The sequence below is a fragment of the Crocodylus siamensis genome, chromosome 8 (genome assembly GCF_052110815.1).
Source record: "Crocodylus siamensis isolate JL-2025a chromosome 8, ASM5211081v1, whole genome shotgun sequence".
Taxonomy (NCBI): domain Eukaryota; kingdom Metazoa; phylum Chordata; order Crocodylia; family Crocodylidae; genus Crocodylus; species Crocodylus siamensis.
The window spans coordinates 74214309-74236980 of NC_143402.1; the positions used below are offsets into that span (position 1 = coordinate 74214309).

The 22672-nt window shown below is 42.7% G+C and overlaps 1 protein-coding gene across 2 annotated transcripts in view; it reads left to right on the forward strand.

Moving 5' to 3' along the window:
- The window catches only part of HELZ (helicase with zinc finger), a 170273-nt gene that overhangs the window by 139061 nt on the left and 8540 nt on the right, over positions 1–22672 (forward strand). For both annotated transcript variants that reach the window (XM_090059492.1, XM_090059493.1), the window contains exon 30: positions 17325–17577. In XM_090059492.1, the coding sequence (XP_089915618.1) occupies positions 17325–17577 (253 nt within the window). The remainder of the gene's footprint in view (positions 1–17324; positions 17578–22672) is intronic.

Here is a 22672-nt window from a genome sequence, read left to right on the forward strand (position 1 = left end):
AAAAACCCAAATTTTGAATTTACTTTTAACACATTCTTTCTGTAAGCTCAGGTTTCACAGGAAGACTGACTAATAACAGTTGTTTTGAAATTACTTTCAGATTCAGAATCATTCACTTAGGATTTTATGTTTAAAAAAATACCTACAATAGAGTTAATGTTGAAATGAATGCTTGATTTCCTTGTTTCAAAGAAAATATCGTATTTCCAAGAATGTTTCCACGGATGAACTTTATGAAACATGAGGGTTGCTAATAAAAAATGCTTAGAGCATTATTAACTCAGCAATGTCACAGCTGAAACATTCTGGCATTCTGAAATTTTAAAAATATGGTTCTCCTTCATTAACAGAACGCTGAATTTTTTTAAAGTATTTATGTGCTTCAGTTGAAAATTGTCATGTGAACTTGTGATCGTACCTCCTTTGAAATACCTGTAACAGTGATTCTTAACCAGGATGCTGTAGCACCATGGTGTGCCTTAAGATCCTTTCAAGGGTGCTGCACAGTGCTACACAATATTAGTATTGTTAACTGTGCAAATATGATTCATAATGTAAACCCAGAAATGTCAAATAGGCATCCATTTGCAGGGGTGTTAAAGATAATGGCTTGCCCTGTGTCAGCCCTGTGGAGCCACATCACTTGACCCCTGTTTTCATCCCCAAGTGGTACCAGTCCTGCCTCCCACCTATTCAGTACCCGCTGTGGCTGGTCCAGACCCTGAGCCACATGCAGTGATCGCTCCAGTTAGTCTGGGGCATGTGGCATGTGCAGCACAGGTCCTGGAGAGGGTGCCACGTGCAACGCAGTTCCAGACCAGCCAGAGTGGGCACCGGATCTGGCATAGGGGGTGCGGGGGGTGAAGATCTCTGTGGGTTCCCCTGCATGTCAGGTCTGGCGCCTACTCCAGACAGTCTAAGACCTTTGCGGCACACAATGTCTGCCCCAAACCAGCTGGAGTGGATGCTGCTTGTAGTTCATGATCCAGTCTGGCCAGAGTATGCACCAGGTGAAGCACAATCCTTGACCAGCCAGAGCAGGTGCCATAGGTGCTGGATCTGGCATGTGGGGGAAGGGTCTGTGGGCCCAATCCAGCCCATGGGACTGGCCCCTCACTGTTCATCCAGTGGTCCCATGCCGCTGGCCTGGCTCACAGGGCAAGTTGAGTTTGACACCACTGCAATAGTGTAAAAAACCATTCTGACCTGCTGTGATCTTTTCAAGTTCTTTGCAACTGAAGAATTACTCTTTAATTTTTCTGCACTCAAAAAACAATGAAAACCAAAAAGCGTGCTTTGAGTCTAAAAAGGTTGAAAACCACTGACGTGTATAACCAAATGAACCTTTTTAACCTAGAGCAGAAACACCTAATATGACTTAGGGAGTTAAGCAGCTACATAACTTTAAAACCTGGTCCATAGTATTTAATCATAGTTTTGTATTTTCATATATCAGGATACAAACTTAAGGTCATATGTACATTATGATTATGAGTTAAACGCATTGAATTAAGTACATAATGATGATATTATAAACCACCTGGGTTGGAGATAGACAGGAAAGGCAAAGTATAAACAACCTTGCTAAATACTGCTGTGATTAATGTATAGGCTACACAAGTTTCTGCCAACATGGTTTTGGAAACGTTGGTTAAAAATAACCTTTTGTAATGTAATATAGAATCCTAGGCATATACGCAATGAGGTTTCTTTATCTGAAGACACATTTGTGGCACATTGAAGCTTGTATTTACAGATTAAAACTAGAAATAATACTGGGTTGGCAGAGTCAAAGATACGAAGCTGGCAATGTATTTTAGATGCAAAGCCCTTGAAAGAGGTCTTTGGTGGCAGCTGACACCTTGGACCACAGTTTTGTCTCCATAGTGCCCGGTCCCTTGAAATGTTACTTGCACAAGTGGACCTCTTGCAAAGGATTGCAGTGCACATATAAACTGATAGCTTTTTCACAAGATCTCTGGTTTTGCAGTTTTGCTTTATCTGCAGTTTTAATGTACAATACACCAAGGCTCAGCAAAGCACCACTGAATCAAATGCTTAACTTTAACGTTAAAGAGAAGAGTATTTCTTATGGAGTTAGTGGGATTATTCATGTAATTAAAATTAAGCATGTTCTGAAATGTTTTGCTAATTGGGAATATAATAATACTTTATGTAACTAACAGCCCTTGTGTGTTTTTTAATGCCAAAAAAGAAAGCTGTTTATTTTCTTTTAAATTGGCGCAGCATTGTAAACTTAAAGTAGAGGAACTGATGGTAGTTTTAATTAATGAATCAATACTGTAACTTTTTATTTAATCCGTTTTATCCTTCTGACATGAAAGATAAACTTCAAACTTTTTTTAGATCTCTGTTTAGACGATGGCATTTATTGCAGTATGTAGGGACTTTATGCTAAGTAGTCTGAGCACAGGTAATCAAGCCATAACTTGAAGAGCACATGAAAGGAAATGCTTTTATAACCCTGTATGGTTCTACATTTGCAAGTGCCCAGAAATCTGATCACTTCATAAGTGGTTATCAAAAAGTGTGAAGGTACTCAGAAGTGTTAAATCTCTCTGTGAAACACAGAATGATTGCAGATCTCTTGAAGTGATTTCACATGACTGGATCTCTTTCAAATTTATTGTAAACATTTCAGCTGAGACTGAGACGAGCTGTGTTCAGATGCTTGGACGCTGACACATACTGAACGCACTTAATGGGAGACTGTCAAGTAGTTTAGGGGCAGTCTCCCCTCCTGTTCCAAATGCTGGCTGTTAAATCCATCTCTTGCCAAGATTTGAAGATAATAACCACCATGTAAATAAAACAAAAATAAACCATGTTGAACAATGAATAAATTAGAGGTTAGAAGAGCATTCCCCATTGCTTTGTGACATTTAAGCCAAAACTGGACCAAGTGCTGCAGAGAAATAGGTCTTTTCTTCCTTTAACACCTGCCACTCGACTTCTAGGGCCTCTGGTTCAGGCAGTAACTCCTGTGATGTTCTTAAAAACTGATTTAGTGTCATCTGAAAAGGAGAAGGCAACAGCAGGAAATGCAAAGGGTATTTCATCACAAGAGTGGCAGGTATGGCAAGATGTGTATTTCTGCCTGTTTTTTGTAAGTGCTGTAGTAGCAGCTGTGGGGCAAGGCAGGAAAGTTCATTTGCCCATAATTAGCCAATGCTCATTTACATTTAATTAATAAGTTTTTTTTCCTTTTGCTAAGTGAAGATGAGTGATATACTTAATTCGTTGTTTTTCCATTGTGTTTGTGCTATGGATAGCTTAGTGAAACAAGAAACTCAAGTGATGTTATCAGATACTTTAAACAACAGAGGAGTTTAATAAGAAAAAAGGATACTGATTTTCATACTTAGACTCTGAATCACAAATGATCAAAATAGATTTATGCTAGCATGATGCTATCTTTTGATTTTGAAAGGTGCAGTATTTCAAATTGTAGTTTTTTTCCCATAAGAACATCTGATGACTCTTTTGTGCTCACAGAATCTGAGATAAACTGCTGGTAAGGTTTTTTTGTATTCAGTGGTACTGTTTTATCTGTGAAGACTTTCTGTTTTGCCTTTGCTTCCTTTTACTCCATTTCTTTATCTTGGAGAGAATAAAGGATTAAAAGAAAAGAGTGCAGTGGACAAATGAAAAGTGTTTAAGGAAAAAAATGTAATGTGTCAGAGGGTACTGTGCGCCATCTAAAAATGTATTTTCAAAAGCTAAAAAGGACCAGTGTGAATATACCAAGAATGGCTGTAAAGAAAATGAAAGAAAAGGACACATGAAAATGTTTCATAAAATAGGTAGAAAGAAAGAATCTAAAGACTTCAGAAAGCTTCTCTATGCACATGCAAAAGTGGAGAGTAAAGGAAGATTGTTGCTAAAAGAAGGAGAAGCTTAGGTCCATGTTAGCAGAGTGAAATGCTGTAGAGCTAGCAGGTAGAATTTATTGATTACAGGAAAAGTGTCAGCATAAAAAAAACTGTGCTGAGGTGTTTACAAAGCAAGGGGCCAAAAGAATAATTAAATCTTATAGTCTTGATCTCCCAGGAAAGGGTCAGCAAATTCTGGAGGAGTCAGGTTCGATTTATAAATGAAAAGGCAGAAAGTCTCCTGGGTTTATATGCTCCAAAGCCAGCAGTGAGTAAATAAATAGGCAAAATAAATGTCTTTCCTCCAAGCTGCCCCCGTCACCTGCACTGTGCCCATCCACCCTGAGCACAGCACACAATACCTGCATCTGCTTTGCCGACTGAGTGGTGGTAAGGAGTACTGTCACATCCCCATTATCACTGAAGTTAAGGATTCACACATTACAGCAGGATAATTAAGGCCAGGATCCTGCAAAGACTTATGCACATCAGAAATACCATTGAAATCACGGGGCTTCTCATTAAACGCTTGTGTGTGTCTTTGTTGGATCAGTGTGAGTTTTGTCACTGAAGCAGTTGCAAGGAAGAGTAATATATGGGACACAACTCCTAAATAAAAGAAATGACAGCCAGCCTCATTAGGCTTTCTGGCTTCCTCACCTAGTGTTCCCTGAATTCCTGTGCTATTGAAGTGAGTGAGAATGTGAAGTAGAGTGCACTTAAATATAATGAAAATGAGTTTTCACGGTGCTACCATCTGTATTGGGAACATCCTTGTCATGTGGGATGGGGAGTTGCCACCATTCAGATTTTGCTCATATTTTTGCTGTTAGGGCTAGGCGTCCTCCACTTCCGTTGAATTCAGTGTTTGGTTCTGGACCAATAGGTTCTGTCTAGACTAAGCTTCTTGTTCTTGCTTTTAATAAAGATAGCCAGCATGCCGGGCTTCCAGTTGACGGGAGGTTTTACAGAGTTGTTTTTTTGGTTCTTTTTTTCCCGTTTTTTTCCTTTTTTTTTTTTTTTTTAAAGTATCTCATACCAAAACCTGCTGTTGCTTAGTGCAACTGATATTCTTTTCAGTCTGATTCCTTCTATCCTTGCACACTGTCCCAGAGCCATTGAAGCTGGGAGTCTGTCTGAAGACATTCAGGAAGTTAGTCCTGGCTCTGTAGCAGGGATCTAAGAAGCTGTCAGGATCCTGGCAGTAGTGGGTGCCCACTGGGATTGCAGACGAGGATGCTTGAAACCCTGCCTTGGGTTTGGCAAAAGTTCATGTAACCCAAGATTTTTCTAACAAAATATTTGGGGCTCAACACATCAACGTTTTCTAAAAAAACGGTTTTGTTGGAAACTTTCCATCTGGTTCTGGTTTCTAATTCAGGTTGATTGATAGCTCATGGGCTTGATTTTTGCAAACACATGTTAGTCTAGGCACTGCACATAAACCCTTGAATTTTGGGGCTATGTATAGATAAGGAGAAGAATCACTGCAACAGTTAGGTTCATACCTAAACCAGGACCAGGGTACATAGTCCTTGCTCTCTGGAGTTGTGGAGGATACTAGGGTCATTTGAACTATACAAATATGGATGTGCAGCTTCTCTGCCAGTCAACTTTGGAGTATCTTTCTTCTGCCTGAGCATCACCACTGTGAAAACTTTTCTGAATTGTGGTGATGGGAACACAGCTCATGCCATATCCTTTGGGCAGATGGTTGGATTTCACCCACAAAGAGATGATGTTGACATGAAGCATCTTGGGAAGAATCTGCTCTGTTTTACTTGATGTTATTTATTATCAAGTGCTTTTTGCCAGGAACTTTGTTTTATATTTTATAATCTAAATGTCACCACATGCATGACATATTCTCTCTCTCTCTTTCAGGCAGGATGTTGTAGAGTTTATTGTGTACAACTAAGTACAGGATCATGCTGTAGGAGGAATCATAAACTAGTTTGTATGTTTTAGGAATAATAACATGTGCTGGGGCACAATGAGAATTTACAGTTTGCTTAAGTTTCATGGTGCATTACTTCTATGGAACAGGTATTGTTGGAGGCATGTAATTGCTTTCCAGTTATTAGAGTTATCCCATAACTTTACAGGTAGGGAAAAAGTATTTGTAACCTGCTTGTACATCTGTTGCATCTGAATTTCTAGAGTTAAGAACCTGAGAGATGCACTGTCCTTTTCCCCTCCATTAAATGGCCATGGTGTCCACTTCAGGAGCTGAGTGCCTTGCATACATTGAGCACAAGTTCTTCTTAAATTGCTTGGTATGCTGCTCTGATAAAGAGAATATGAGTTAAACCTTATTCAATGTTGAAGGCTAGGAATAAGGCACGGACCCTGTGGAGAATGTTTGGGAGACAGCATCGGTACATCAGGCCCCAGGGGAGGCACACCTAGGCCCAGGGTTAGTGAGGAACTAGTTAGGGAACTTCTGTAGGGACTGGATGGATTCAAGTCAGCCGATCCAGATGATCTGCACCCTAGAGTACTAAAGGAATTGGCTGAGGTCATTGCAGGACCCCTGGCACAGCTGTACGAGTACTCGTGGGGCTCTGGTGTGGTGCCAGAGAACTGGAAGAGGGCCAACGTGGTCCCCATCTTCAAAAAGGGAAAGAAGGAGGACCTGGGAAACTATAAGCCAGTTAGTCTTACCTCAATTCTGAGTAAGCTTTTTAAGAAAATTATTCTGGCGCATATCCATGAGGGGCCAGCAGGGGAGGTCATGCTTAGGGGCAACCAACATGGGTTCATGAGTGGCAGGTCCTGTCAGACCAACCTGGTGCCTTCTATGATCAGGTCACCAGATCCTTAGATGCAGGGGTAGCAGTGGACATAGTCTTCCTGGACTTTCGGAAGGCCTTCGACACTGTCTCTCACCCCGTTCTTATTAAGAAACTGGGGGACTCTGGTGTTGACACCTACACAGTCAGCTGGGTCGCCAACTGGCTGGAGGGCCACACTCAGAGAGTGGTGGTGGACGGATCATTTTCTACCTGGAGGGACGTGGGCAGTGGGGTCCCCCAGGGCTCAGTCCTCAGGCCCGCACTGTTCAACATCTTCATCAGTGACTTGGACAAGGGGGTAAAAAGCACTCTGGTCAAATTTGCTGATGACACTAAGATGTGGGGGGATGTGGACACGCTAGAAGGGAGGAATAGGCTGCAATTGGACCTAGACAGGTTACAGGGGTGGGTGGAAGAGAACAGGATGGGATTCAGCACTGAGAAGTGCAAGGTGCTGTACCTGGGGAGGAAGAACCGGCACCATACCTACAGGCTGGGGAACTCCTTTCTCATCAGTGCAGAGGCAGAAAAGGATCTTGGAAGTCATCACTGATGCCAAGATGAACATGGGCCGGCAGTGTGGGGACGTGGTCAGGAAGGCCAACCGCACCTTGTCATGCATCCACAGATGCATCTCAAACAGGTCCAAGGAGGTGATCCTCCCCCTCTATGCGGCACTGGTCAGGCCGCAACTGGAGTACTGCGTCCAGTTCTGGGCGCCATATTTCAAGAGGGATGTGGACAACATGGAGAGGGTCCAGAGGAGGCGGGGGCAGCAGGGAAGGCCTTATGAGGAGAGGCTACAGGACCTGAACCTGTTCAGCCTCCATAAGAGAAGGCTGAGGGGGGATCTAGTGGCCTGTTACAAACTAGTCAGGGGGGACCAGCAGGCACTGGGGGAGTCCCTGTTCCCCTGAGCACCGCCAGGAGTGACCAGGAATAACTGTCATAAGCTGGCAGAGGGTAGATTTAGGCTAGATATCAGGAGGCGCGACTTCACTGTCAGGGCGGCTAGGGTCTGGAACCAGCTTCCAAGTGAAGTGGTGCTGGCCCCTACCCTGGGGGACTTTAAGACAAGGCTAGGCGAACACCTTGCTGGGGTTGTTTGACCCCAGTACTCTTTCCTGCCATGGCAGGGGGTCGGACTAGATGATCTACTCGGGTCCCTTCCAGCCCTAGAACCTATGAAACTAATACTAGTATTGACCAATAAGGCTTTTCCAGAATCAGGATGTTCATTTACCTTTCACCCTAGCACTAAAACAGGCCTCAGTTGTTCCAGTATGATACCCTTCCCGAGCAGCTGTGCTATTTCTGCAGATGTACTTCTTTAATCCTTCATTCCCTTGCCTTTAAGTAGGGAACTTTCTCCTATATTAGGAACGTGGGGGAGATCCAGAAGAACAAGTGACAGTGGGAAGGCCTGCGGCTGTAATGCAGTTTAAGACAATGGCTGTATTGGTCTTATTGGGACCCACCTTCCTCCAGGTGTAGTAGTGGCACGCCATCAGGTATGTCAGGAAAGGAAAGAGATTGTGATCACTTTCAGCACCAATAGCTAGGCCCAGCTCAAATCCCTTCTTGAACTAAAGAACTTAATGGGAGTACCAGTGGCTTGGGAAGTGCTCCGGTTGTCCTGTCCAACAAAGGACTCTTCACCTTGTCTGGACAGGACAGTCTTCTAAGCAACTGCACTGGCTGTCAGTGATTTTAACACTTGCTAAACCTGCTCATCATCGCAGTCACTGCATGGGATGACCTGACTGTGGCCTGTTGAGTACGCTGGTGTTCGGTTAAACCCAGCCCTTCATAAGTTCCTGGCATAAAGCAGAAGGCCCTCCACAAGAAAGGTTTGCTTCTTCAGGGAAGTAAGTTCTCAATTTGGGCAGCCCAGCATTTATTGCCTTGGTCTGATGCAGGCCCTGCTCTAATGGTTCCTGACTGCAACAGTTCAAACCATAAACCAGTGGTCTTCATCTTTTTTTCATTTGTGGTTTCTTAAAAAATTTTAAATGGAGGCGCAGACTCCTTTGAATTGTAAATGTGGGTATTCACGTACTTTTGATTGATCATAGTCATCTTTTGCGGACCTCCAGAGGTGCATGGACCACAGGCTGAAAGCCATTGCTCTGAACTTTCATTAAGTTCAGTCATTTGAACCACACTTGTTGCTTCCTTTTTCAGGTAGATTAGTGTCCTGCCATTGCCTTTACCACCAGACACAAGCTTTCTTTATTGATAAATCTGAAATGCGTTCCTCTGCGGTATAATTTTATAAGCTGGACAAAGGCAAGAAAATGTTGATTTCCATGCAGCTGTTCAGCCACTTGTTGCTATGTTTACCTGTTTCTAAGTTTACTGAGTGGCAACAAAATATGACTCAAGGGGAAACTGGATATAAGTAGTCTTGCCAGCTGTATTTTAACTTATTCAGCAATAACAATGAATTCTGAGAGAGAGATTGTTAAGCCCTGTGAAACCACTTCTTTTTTTAATTATCTTTTCACTAAAAATATGCATGCTGGAAGATCTGCATCTAATTGTATGTTGTGCTTATGGATATTCACCCTGCATATTGAAAAGAATGAGATTGGTAAAGCCAGTTCCACATTTAATGATTTAACTGAAGTCTCCACTAATGATGAACTAATTCCATTACAAACTTAAAGCTGGTCTTCATATTTTCTGCAACAGAAATATGAAAAGTAAGATTAATTTTAATTGTGTATATTTAAAATATGAGCTTAATGGGATTGAATACCCACTGTAGTTAATGGTAAATGATGTGTATTTCTTTTTCAAAGCCCCAAAGAGGATTGGCCATTATATACTAATCACGTTTCCAATTAGGGCTAAAACTGTTCATTAGCCTCTTACTTTATTGTTGGTGTCCTAAACCCTTTGGTTAGAGAATATATTCTGAGAGTGATGGGTCTGAATTCTCCTTGAATATGCATGGGGGTTGTATAACTAATAATGAGACTCTGCAGGGTTTGGGCAGCCAGAGTTTCAGCCCTCATTTCTAAATGTTGGTAAGTACTATAGGCCTACGACTATTACTAATATTAATGGGAATTTTGCCTGCAAAAATACAAGGACTAGTTCCTATTTAGAATGTTTCTATGGCATATCCTCTTTTTGCTATACTTTTTTCTGAGTGTGTTTCTGGAGTTTAGACAGCCCCTTAATAGAATCATAGAAGTTGGGTCAGAAGGGACCTTGTAGATCTTCAAGTCCGCCCCCTGCCCGGGCAGGAGAAAAACTGGGCTCAAATGAGTCCAGCCAGGTAGGCATCAGGCCTCTTCTTAAAGACCCCCAGGGTAGGAGCCAGCACCACTTCCCTTGGAAGTTGGTTCCAGCTCCCAGCCACCCTGACAGTGAAGTAGTTCTTGCAGATGTCTAATCTAAACCTCCTCTCCAACAACTTGTGGCTGTTATTCCTTGTTATGCCAAGAGGCGCTAGGGGAAACAAGGTCTTTCCCAAACCCTTCTGGTCCCCCCTCGTGAGTTTACAGACCGTCACCAGGTCCCCCCTCAGCCTTCTCTTGTGAAGGCTGAACAGGTTCAGGTCCTGCAGTCTCTCATTGTAGGGTCTGCCCTGTTGTCCCCGGATCATGTGAGTGGCCTCCTCTGGACCCTCTCCATGTTGTCCACATCCCTTCTGAAGTGGGGCGCACAGAACTGGACACAGTACTCCAGCTGTGGCCTGACCAGTGTCGCGTAGACGGGGAGGATCACCTCCTTGGCCCCTGCTTGAGATGCATCTGTGGATGCACGACAGGGTCTGGTTAGCCCTGCCAACCGTGACCTCGCATTGTCGGCCTATGTCCATCTTGGAGTCAGTAATGACTCCAAGATCCCTTTCTGCCTCTGTGCTCTCAAGAAGGGAGTTTCCCATCTTATAAGTGTGCTGCTGGTTACTACTGCCCAAGTGCAGCGCCCTGCACTTTTCAGTATTGAAACACAACCTGTTTTTGTTAGCCCACCCCTGTAACCTATCCAGGTCTTGCTGCAGTCTTTCCCTCCCTACTAGTGTGCTCACCTCACCCCAAATTTTGGTATCATCAGCAAATTTAAACAGGTTGCTTTTCACCCCGTCGTCCAAATCACTGCTAAAGAAATTGAACAGCACGGGCCCAAGGACCGAGCCCTGGGGGACTCTGCTGCCCACTTCTCCCCAGGTTGACTATGCCCTGTACACCAATCACCCTCTGAGTGCAACCCTTCAGCCAATCTGCAATCCATCTGACCATGTAGGCATCAATGCCACAGTCGCCTAGGTTTTTAATGAGGGTGGGGTGGGAGACGGTGTCAAAGGCCTTGCTGAAGTCCAGAAAGACTATGTCCACGGCGACACCTGCATCCAAGGTTTTTGTGACCTGATCATAAAAGGCAATCAGGTTGGTCTGACATGACCTGCCCCTAATGAAACCGTGCTGGTTGCCCTTGAGCACCATCCCTGAAGCCCACCCATCACAGATGTGCTCCTTGATGTTCTTCTCAAAGAGTTTCCCTAGGATTGAGGTAAGACTGACGGGCTTGTAGTTGCCCGGATCCTCCCTCCTCCCTTTTTTAAAGATGGGGACCACGTTGGCTATCTTCCAATCATCTGGCACCTGGCCCGAGCACCACAAGTGCTCATAAAGCCGTGCCAAGCTCCCTTAACACCCTGAGGTGGAAAGCATCTGGACCCGCTGATTTGAACACATCCAGCCCCTCCAGAAGCTCTCTAACCTGGTCCTCCCCAACCTGAAGTCTGGAGGCGTTCCCCTCGAGTCTGTCTTGTGTCACGGTGGGGAAGTCCCGGTCCCTGCACAAGAAAACGGAGGTGAAGAATTGGTTAAAGAGGTCTGCTTTCTCCTCTGGCGCAACAACCAGATTGCCCAGAGGATCTTGCAGGGGCCCCAGATTTTCTGGTACTTTCTTCATCCTCTCTATATATTTGAAAAATGACTTTTTATTATCTTTGATCTTGGACGCTAGTCCTAGCACTATGTCTGCCTTAGCTTTCCTGACAGCCCCCCTACAGGCCTGAGCAGAGGAGGTATACTCCTTTTTGGAGATAGCACCCCCCTTCCACTGGTTGTACGCCACCTTTTTGGCAATCAAGCATTCCTGGACGCCTTTGGTGAGCCAGGGGGTCTTTCAGGCACTCTTGCCCGCCTTGCATTGTGTTGGGATGGTCACCCCTTGGGCCCTGAGTATCGTCTCCTTAAGGAACAACCACTCATCTTGGGCACTGAGTTCCCCTGCTCTTGGGAACCCCAGCACCTCTCCCACTAATCTCCTCAACTTGTTGAAGTTGGCCCTCTTGAAGTCTAGGGCTACCACCTTGCTGCAGGCCCTTGACACCCTGCGCTGGATGGGGAATTCCAGCAAGCGATGATCGCTATCACCAGGTGGTCGAGGACCTGGAGACCCCTTACCAGGTCATCGCCTGTGGCCAGGACCAGGTCCAACAGGGCATTTCCTCTGGTGGGACTGTGCACCTCCTGAATTAAGTGGAGGTCCTGTATCTCGGCCAGGAACCTCCTGGAATGGTCTGACCTGGCTGACTGTTCCTCCCAGCAGATGTCCCGGTAATTTAAATCACCCATGACAACTGCATCCCTTGCCTTAAGTGCCTCTGCAAGCTGGCCCGAAAATTCCCAGTCCGGCTCCTCCCCTTGGCTGGGGAGTCTGTAGTAGACCCCCACCATTAGATCCCTCTCCCCATGGCCCCCTTGTATCTTGACCCAGAGCACTTCCGCTTGCCCCTTCTCTGACCCCGTTTTGCTGGCAGAGGATGTGTAGTGCTCCTTGACATAGAGCGCCACACCCCCACCTTTCCTTCCTTCTCTATCCCGCCTGTAAAGCCCATAGCCCCTAATGCTAACTGTCCAGTCGTGGGATGAATCCCACCAGATTTCTGTAGCCCTATTATGTCTGGGTCTGAACCGGCTATTCTGAGGGCAAGTTCCTCCTGTTTGTTCCCCATGCTATGAGCATTGGTATATAGGCATTTAAGGCCTTGCCTAGCTGCGTGTGCCACCCCCCCAATCTGGGAGACTATCTAGACCCCTATTTCTTACCTGGGCACTCCTTGCATTTGTCACCTGTCTTGCTCGGGTGGTGTCTCCTTGTCTTCCTGTGGCCCCCTCTCCCTTATAGCCTTAACCAGTTTGCATGCACCCATTTCCCCAAACTTTGGTGTTCAGGTCTTTGAGACAGGGGGCATAAAACTTTCAAACTCGGTTTATTAATTTGTATGGGAGAGAACAATCTGACGTGGGTTTCTGGGAGTCTAAATGACCTGTGCTTTTGCTTATAGCGGTATCCCTGTTAAGAGCTGGTGGTTCTCTTTGGGTTGTTTTTAAAGACCTAGCAGACATCCTTAGGACAGAAGCAAAAAGATGAGATTAGAGATGGGAGAATATCACAGCTGTATTGCTCCACCTTGGATAAGCAGAACAGGAAGGAAGTGGGTATGAAAAGGAAGGGTTCAGGCTAATGGCAGGTGCAAATGGAGCAAATGACTTGGAGATGAAAGCTTAAAATCACCAGATTTTGGAGAAGCAGAAGAATTTTGATTATTTTGCATTCAAAAGCTGCAAGGAATATTTTATGATCAAGGGGGACGTAAAAGCTGAGACCGTTTGCCTTAAAACCCTCTGCTCTTTGGGACGTATTGGTGTTTCTAGGAACGGTTTTAAATGAGTCCTGCTGACTCAGGGGGGCAAGTAACTCCCCTCAGGAACAAGGAGCTAGGAGTGGCTGTCTTGTAAAAGAGCAGTCCTGAAATAGGAGCCCAAGAATAGTCAAGCTGATAATATCTTGTCTTCAATAAAGGTAAATTGCTAGTAGGGGGCCAATTTTGGCTTTACGCTATATGTGGACTCTGTTTTTGAGGCCACTGTTCCTGAATGGGGTCATAAATGCAATGAATTCTAAGTTCGTATACACGATACTGAGTTTGATATGAAATGCTGTATGTTCCTCTACAGTGCTATCTCCTAATGAGGGGTTGAGTGACACACCACACTGCCCTGATTCTGCTGTGGTTGATCGCTTCCCGGAAATCTCCGAATTGGGTGATAACGCAGAGGGGCGTTTGATACTTTTGGGAGCCATCGCCTACCCATGTGCAGACATAGTGTCACGGCTAACATTCAGGCCTGCCTTGTATAGAACCAAAAAGAGCTTCAAAAAGTAAAGCCAGATTCTTAGCTCCTGAAAATTGGTGTTGTTCTTTAAAGGGGCCTGGTCTGTTTATACTAAATAAAGATCTCTCCCTGAATGTTTGTACAAACACAGACGTCTAATGTTCGATCAGTGGGGCTACTTGCATGAGAGTTGTAGGATCCAGGCTCTTGGGAAGGTTTGTAGCTGCCTGCATTAATGATTGATTTAAGATAGACATCTAGAGCTCTTGAATATGCTACTGTGGCGGGATATTAACTACGTTATATATCACAGGTGCTCTGACAATGGTATCCTAAAACAGATTTATCAAAAGAAGCGTTCGTGTTGGGAAAATTCAAGTTATATTACACTCAGACTCTAATGACATGGTTAGGGAATAAATGAAAACAATTATTCAGCTATTTTTATCTATCCAAAATGGCATTTTCCCTTTTTTCTAAAGGTACCTTTTTGACATGGCCTATAATTGGAAACTTAAGTGCTCTGTATTGAGGAGGAAAATGCTAGAACAGGTATATTCACAATAGCTCAAAATGTCACAGCTCGGTGTCTGACATTTTTCCCTTGGATATAATACACGCCTTGAACTCTGTAGCGTTAACGGAAATCCTTCATACTCTGACACAGTTTCTCATGCTTTTAGTTTGTGACAAACAGCCTTTTTAAGTTCACCGTTATTTACAGTGAACGCCACAAAGAAACAGTCGAGTCCCGCGAGGTGCTAAGCATTCGTGACTCCCAGTACTTTGTGGGCTCCTGCTGATTGCACAACACCTGCAGATCTGTGCGGGACCACAGTCTGTTTGCATGCCCATTTACTTGCAGAACCAGAACTGGTCTTAAGAATTGCTTCCATATATTCATTTATTTTGGACTTCCGTGGTTTTTCCATTCTTTTCTTTTTTCCAAACCCACTTCAAATAAATTCCTTACCCCTAACACTTCATGCAGTATTTGTTAAGTTACAAGGCAGACTGGGTAAATTAAAAAAGACATTGATTTTGCATATTTTCTCATGCACCACTCCTTCAATATTGCCTCCGTTTACATTTTTAGTTTACCATTTTACCATTTACCATGTTTTCTACCTATTAGTGCGATTGAGGTACAATACTAACACAGAATTATACACTGGGATAGAAATTCAGGCTCCAGCTATTTTGATAGGATTTTCTTTTTTGAAAGTCAGTGGGAGTTAGGCACCTTGCCTGCTTATGTGTCCTTGTTGGGTACCTGTCTGCATTTTTTGGAAACACCTCTCTAGATTCCCCTGGTTTAAAACACCAAAAAAACTGGAGTGGAGAGGAGGGGGTGGCTTTACCTTGTTCTAGGTCATCATTTTCTAATTGAAATTATACTCTGGAAATATCAATGGGCTCAGTCTATCTGACACTGACATCAGACCTCCCACTGACTTGAGGAGCAGCAAGACTCTACAAATACGTTTGGCATTTTTGCTAGAATTTTATTCTTTGGTCAGTCTTATTGTGTCTAAAAACAAAGAGAAATATTGCAGTAATGCATTTCCCTTTGGTGCACTGCAGTGCAACATTTTTTGGAATAAAAGTATGAACGTGAGGAAAAATCTAAAAAGTCAGTCTAATTTTATAGGTCTTTGTTGTTTTAAGCAAAGCAGTCAGAGAGGATCCTTTCTCTCAGAAGTCAAAGCTGTAGTAGCAGGAGGTTGTGGTAGGAAACTTTCCTTCGGTACCATCTTATTCTTTTTAACAATCAAATAATTTTGCCAAACTCATCTCTACTTATACATTCCCCCCAAATAAAAAGGTTCTGAGAACTGTTTTTTCCAAACATATTTCAGGCATAGAGCTTGAATTTTAAAACACAGCCACTCTTTCCAGCAAATCACATTCAGTAGCTAAATTGAAATGACCTCCATAATGCCTGCAAAATTGCAAACACACTTATACTATATAAAGGCAGGTCTGCTAAAATCACTCCTAAAATGTATATCCCTATTCACCATCACTGATTCTTAAATTTATTATCTTTCCCCTTTCCAGAACAACCTCCTTAATTGTTTTTATTTTATCTTTATTTGACATTTATGTTGTGGTAGAGCCTGGAGGCTGATCAGTTATTCTCCACTGGAGTAGGCACTGTACAGACGTATAGGAAATGATGTCCCTGTCCTAAATTGCTTGCAGCCTGTTATTTTTATATAATTTTAGCCTTATACATAAAATTATTAGCACTTTCATGCCTTTCTATTCTAATCATGATGTTATTGTTTTAGTGAACAACATTTTTTCTCATTGGTCTCACTGGTTCTCTAGTAGTGATCATTACATGTAAAATGCCGTCACAGGAGCCTGTTTCATATCCATGTGCTGCATTCCCGCTCCAGTTCTTGCCTGCTTGCTCTCTCTCCCAGCCCTGCCACCTCTCTCCACCAAAGAAGATGGGGTTTCCTTATACTACACATTAATATCAGAAATGAAAGATTACAATATGTTTACTCCCCTATAGAAATTTCATATTCATTTTGTAAAACACTCTTTCTGCTTGGCCCTTAATTAGCGGTAGCTTTATCTCTGCCTTATTAGATAAGTTCACACCAGCAGGAGAGGAATGAAACAAATGTGGGGACTGCTTTCTTCCCCCCGCTGGTTATTAGAAGCCACCTTAAAGCAAAATAAGGTGCCCACTCATCTTTTCACCTGGTTGGGAGCATCATTTTTTTTGTTGCTCCATTTTTAATTATATCTTTAAAAAGGGAGTTTACCCTTAATTGCCAAAATATTTAGAGTTTTCCTTAAATCCTAGCTGTGAGTGCTGAGGGGTTAAGGCAACTCTTGCTTTTTTCATCTATGCTGCCTGCAAGATAAATGGAAGCAAGTCATTTCCAAGGTTTCAGATAAGATTCTTTGCATTATTCGTCAGGAAAAGACACAGTGCTCCAAAGCATCTTCTCTGTGTGTGCATATCTGCGTGCAAAGGCCACTATACAAATGTGACCTCACGCTTGCCCAAATCCTGGTATGCGAGTCATTTGTGTGTTAGAGTCCTTTGGAAATCAGAAGTCAGACATACCAATTATTTTCAGTTCATTGTAACTGTACATTTTCACCTGTTCTTGTATGTTCCCTTCTTCTGTGCCTTAATCTTTATACCCCTTATTTAATGTTATGGAAACGACGTTTCTCTGTGATCAGTGGCTCTCATGCATTACGTTTGAGATACCTACCTTTAGAAATTAAGAAATCTCATGTGATTCTGCTTTGTCCCTGCTTTAAAATACTTTTTCTATCAAAAAAGCAGTATATAACATACAAGCTGTAATTTTATAACATTTGTGGTATTAAAGGCCTTTCAGTAAGGGTGCTTATAAGGCAGTGGTTTTATAAGAAAGAGTTAAAGGGGGGAAAATGCCACCCAAATATGCAAGTAAATGAAAGGACTCTCTCTTTTTTCCACCCCCTCCCCCAACACACAGTATGAACCCAGAGGACCAGGCAGGCCGTTGTACCAAAGAAGAATTTCCTCTAGTTCAGTCCAGGCTTGTTCTGAAGATTTAAACACTCCTCAAGACAGTCTTGGTCAGTGTAAAGAGCTTCAGGACCATAGTAACCAATCTTCTTTCAACTATTCATCGCCTGAGTTGTGGGTAAACGCCACCTCATCTACCCCCTACCAGAACATTCCATGCAACGGAGCCAACAGAGCAGTACCGCCCCGAGAGTTATTGGGTAAGTCACGGGGATTTCCCCCTTTGCAATCTCTCTGCTTGCTTTACTGGCGTGAGCAGTTCGGGCTGAAGCGACCACGTGCAAGCAAAGCGTAGCTGTTCCTGACAAAGTACGTCTGTTGTCTGCAAAGGTTTGAAGCCAACTTGGGCAAAATATTTCTAAAGCATTTGTTGTTTTCATAATTTACTCGCAGGGGTCCTGTTTCCACCTACTCTTTTTGCAGCAGGCTGGTACGGAAAAAGTAAACACTGCGGAGCAGTCCCTCCAGAACTCATCTGTTTCCTCCAGAAATCACATTAAGTGCAGACATCATTTCAGAGGTTTCCAGTTCCACTGATTATACTTAGAGGGACTTGGTAAAAATGATTTGTTATAAGATGTGTCATTTCACATTGGTGATTGGTTCTTATTACCTTTGCCATCTTACATGTTGATGGTTGCCTGTATGGCTTGCATTTGGGATCTCCGTGTGTTCCCTGCTAAACTCAGGTGCTCAAGCATCCCGGTGTAAGGTCCAAGAAAGACGTGTGTATATCAGAAATGAATCACACTTGAAACTGGCTTCCTTGTTGACAGTCTGAATGGAGACCGACTCAGCCTGGAAACAAAGATCACTTTTCACTGGAAGGGGTAGTTTCTCCAGAGTTGTGACAATGCAGGAATCAGACTGCCAGAATGGCATTTTCTCTCCCCTGATGGCCTGTAAAAACAAACCAATGATATCAGTTTGAAAACATTTTAATTCATTATTACCAACATGTGAATTGCCCATTTATGAATTAATGGTCCAACCTATTAATAACCTGGATTTAGTTTCCTCATAACACTTGCTTGTGTTTGAGCAACGTTTTGAAAATAAACACAATCATGTAGTTTCTACTTTGGGTTTCATATTATACTGTTCAGTAGGCTATGGGCTAAGGACAAGGCAGTAAAGGCTAGATGAAAAAAGCCTTATCCTTATTAACTGCAGAGCTTCAAAATTACTTTCTTATGCATGTTACATTTGCAGAATGTTAACATTTTGCTTTTCCTAAACAGTGTTTACTGGAACATCATTACAATCTTGGTTATAGTACTCTGCATGCAATTCAAGACTTCAAATTAAGGTGCAACCTTTAAAATATATTCCTTTTCCATGAGAGAAAGAGGCTCCCGTTTCAGAATATTATCTCTCATCAAGAGTGGCATCCAGTTCTAATGTTGCTGGAGGCTCTTTGGTTAGTTTATGCAAGGGAAGATCAGAAGCTCCTGCTAGATAATGTTAGGATCAGTCTGTGCCATGTTTCATTGCCTTAGTGTAAGTGTTGAAAGTACAGCTCTAAATAAAATACTCTGAGGAAATAATGTGTGTGTGCGCGCACATGCGTACATACACACACACATCTAGAAATACAAAATTTCATCATGTTTCTGGCATGTAGTGCAAAGAAACGCCCTCCACTTTTACAGTTAATGTTTATAGATGGAGCATCAGCAACTTTAGTGTTAGCGCTTATTATTGATTTTATGAGGCTATGGCCTGTGCGGCTTTGACTCGCTGCCTGGGAGTAAGCAGCTGTTGACAGTAGAGGGTGTAGTGGCTCATGTTTCCAGGATATTGGAAATGGCAGCAGCAAGTGTATTCAGTCATGCAGACTTTGAATTTATGGAGAGTAAGAGAGCTGCCATAAAATGGTTCTGGGTTATTAGATGTTCACAAAGGCTCTTCTTAAACTGCTGTTTGAGAGCCTTGACATACATTCTGCTCTGTGGTCTCTTATTTATAGACTGAGCATGGGTTAAGTTGGTCTCAGTGGCATTTATGTTGTATTTTCTTTCTACCCTGGACAGACGCATCCATCAGTATTCCTTCACCCCCCGGCACTGGTGGAGGTTGTCTGGCTTCTCTTGATTCTTATGTTGCTGTCTGTGTGCAAGCGTCCTAATCCTGTGTCTTCTTACAACTTTATTTCTTTCCATATTAATTCTTCCAGCAATTTATTTTAGACTTTTCTGATAAAAATATCCTTAAGTGCCCCCTCTTCTATGTGATGCTGGTTTGGATACTTACCTCTTGGTACTTCCACAATCTTCCTATACAACCATTGATGGGCAAAAGAAACATTGTACATTTTAAGGCTATCTGTATGTCCAACATCTGAACTACTTTAGGTTTAGGTTTTTAACTATGTTCTCAGAACAGCAGAGTGAATTTTCTTAGCTATTTAAGACAGCAGAATTCCCCAGCTAAAAGTAAGGTACTTCATTAGGATTCAGAAAAATTCACTTGAAAGCAGTTTCATACTCATGGCTTAAAGCACAGTTACAGGAGTTATTGAATATGGAACAAGAACATATCAATTAGCAAGAGTGTATTCAGAATAAAACATCAGTAATTAGTTGGCTTGCATTCAGCAGTCCAAATTTCATTTTGTGAATGTGTTACGTATGGTGCTGTCAATTTAAATTTTTAGCCTATTAAGCAATAAAAGAAGGAGTGTGGAACACACCTTGAATCTCAGTTTATGAAAAGTGTTTGATTTAGCACATCCCGTTCTGAAGAATTATACCTTTTGATATGTCCGCAAGCCCATCCTGTGCACCATGGCAGGATCAGTGTTACAAACTCTATAGTTGCGTACACAAGGAAAAAAGGCAGCTTGAGGTATTTCGGCCTGTTGACAAAGGCATGCATGGTCCCATAGCTGGAATCTGAAATTAGAGATAGTGGCCTGCAAATGAACATGCAGTCTCCTAACGAGGGGAGGTGGACTCACCATTGCGTGAATTTTTGTAAGTAAGATTAATGTCTTTTTTTATAATCACTAGTACAGAGGTCAGTGAATAGTGGCACATGCATTATCGTACAACACCCCTAAAAGTGAGAAACACCTTCAGCATAATTTGGGTAAAAAGATCCTGCACTTGTTAAAATTAGGTGAGGTATAAAAATAAGTTTAAAAATTACAGGTAGTCAAAAACAAAGTCATGGTAGTGGTGTACAGTAGGTCAAATCAGCTGTGCCAGCTCAATAGTATCTACCTTGATGGGTATTTTAATAAAAGTTGTTGTTATGGATATATTTTATTTGATAGCATGTGTCCAAGCCATAAGATCCCAAACCGTTTTATAAATTTACAGAGGAAGTGTTTCCTTCGTCAGTGAAGCACGACCATCCCTGGGTGACAGGCACTCACTGTTTCCCTATACATGGCCACTGATTTTTGGGGAGAAAAATTAGGAGTGTAATTGCAAACCACCCCCTCCACAAAACCTGCTTGATCCTTTGGAAGAGGTAGGATTTTTTTTTTAATGCCAGAATATGTAAAATAGTACTAAGTCCTTCATCCTGTCATTTTTCAGTCTGATATCAAGGTAGCTTAGAGTATGTAAATATATAAAGGTCTATGGGATATAAGAGGCTATTGTCAAAAACGGTAAAGATTAATGGTAGAATACAGTTTTTTGACTGGAATTGACTCCTATTAAATCATTCTGGCCTTAACCTCTTTATATAAATGGGGCAGCCTTCAGTACTTTCTTTCCTTTTTGCCTTGTTCCAATAACATGTTTTTGCCTCTGGTTCTCACTTTTAGCAGTGTTTTAAGTGCTGTACTCTGTGCCTTGGTCTGATAGCTATTTAGGTGAGTGTTTCTGAAACTGTGATATTGGCCTCATTGGAAAGTCAACAAAAAAGCCCTGTGAAATATTCCTTTCCTGATTTCTTTTTTGCCAGGTGGTTTTTCTTTCAGGACTTGACAAAGGCGGACCTATCTGCTTAAGAGTGAACATGAATATGTCATCTTGAACACGTGTTTTCATGGATACTCAGCCCCCTCTTGTTAAAGATGTTTGTGCCAGGGAGGCGCTACATTTCTCTGTTCCTTGGGGAATGAATGTTTTGATGGAATATGAAGGACCCTGCTTTGGTTTAACAAATATTTAATTCTAGTTAATACACGAGTACAGCAAACCTGTTAACTCCTTTAAAAAAACACAAACCCTGTTATTTATATTAGTTCATAGTCTGAATGTTCAAAGCAATTATTTTATCTCAGTTATAACAAAATGCTATTGTTTGGTGAAATATTCCTGGCTCTACAAAATGCATCTAACTTACTATACTAAAACTATCACCTCCCCATTTTTACTAACTCAGTATTCAGTATAAGACTGTGATATCTCATTAACTGTCTGGGATGGATAATTTTGCAATGTGGGAGGAAAATGAGATCTGTATTTCCTTAGACCTTCCCCAATGAATTAAAGGGTTAGGCCATGAACTTGCAAAATACTTACATGTGTATTAAATTTAAGCAGATAAGTAATCCCAATAAACCTCAGTGGGATTACTCACATGCTCAAAATGTATTTGTAGGAATATTTGTAGGACTCCAGGTCTTGGGTCATCTGGTAACACTCTTGGTTTCTATTTTAATTTTTTATTTATACTTACTTTTTTGTCTTAAAATGTTCTTCAAGAAAAATATCGAGTCTCTTCACCTGAGATCTCAGTGCCTGTAGTGTAGCTACAGCAGAATTTGACCCCAGATTTTATGTTCTTATACAGAGGGAATGCCAGAATACGACAGGAAAATCAGTGTAATCAGTCCAGGCCCATGTTCGTTTAACGAAACACAGGGATGGCACACGTGCATGGCAGGAAGCACAATTTTGGGATCAGGTGTCGGATCCCAGTTGCACCATTACTACTAGTCCTTGTAATCCCAGGCTTCCCCTGCACTGGCAAGTTGAAGTGGGACTGAAAATCAGCTGATTGTTGTCTCCAGTGTACTGGGGCCAGTTCAAGTCGCCAGTGCAGTCCCAGGCCAGAGCCAACAGTTTTTGCACCCGGCCCGGACAGCCCTAGGTCTCAGACCAGACTGGGTGCTGTCTGGGTGGGGGGTCAACAATCGGCTGATCGTCAAAACTCAGCACCTAGCAGTTCTAGGCACAGCGGATCAGAGGCTCCCTGAACCTCTTCGGGAGCCTCTGATCCTCACAGCGGGCAGACTGTCCAGAGCTGCCAGGCACAGGGTTTAAAGTCCCCAGCAGAGGAATCCCCTCGGCTCCTTCCCCCACCACGGCCTCCAGTGCCAGCAGTCACCTGGGT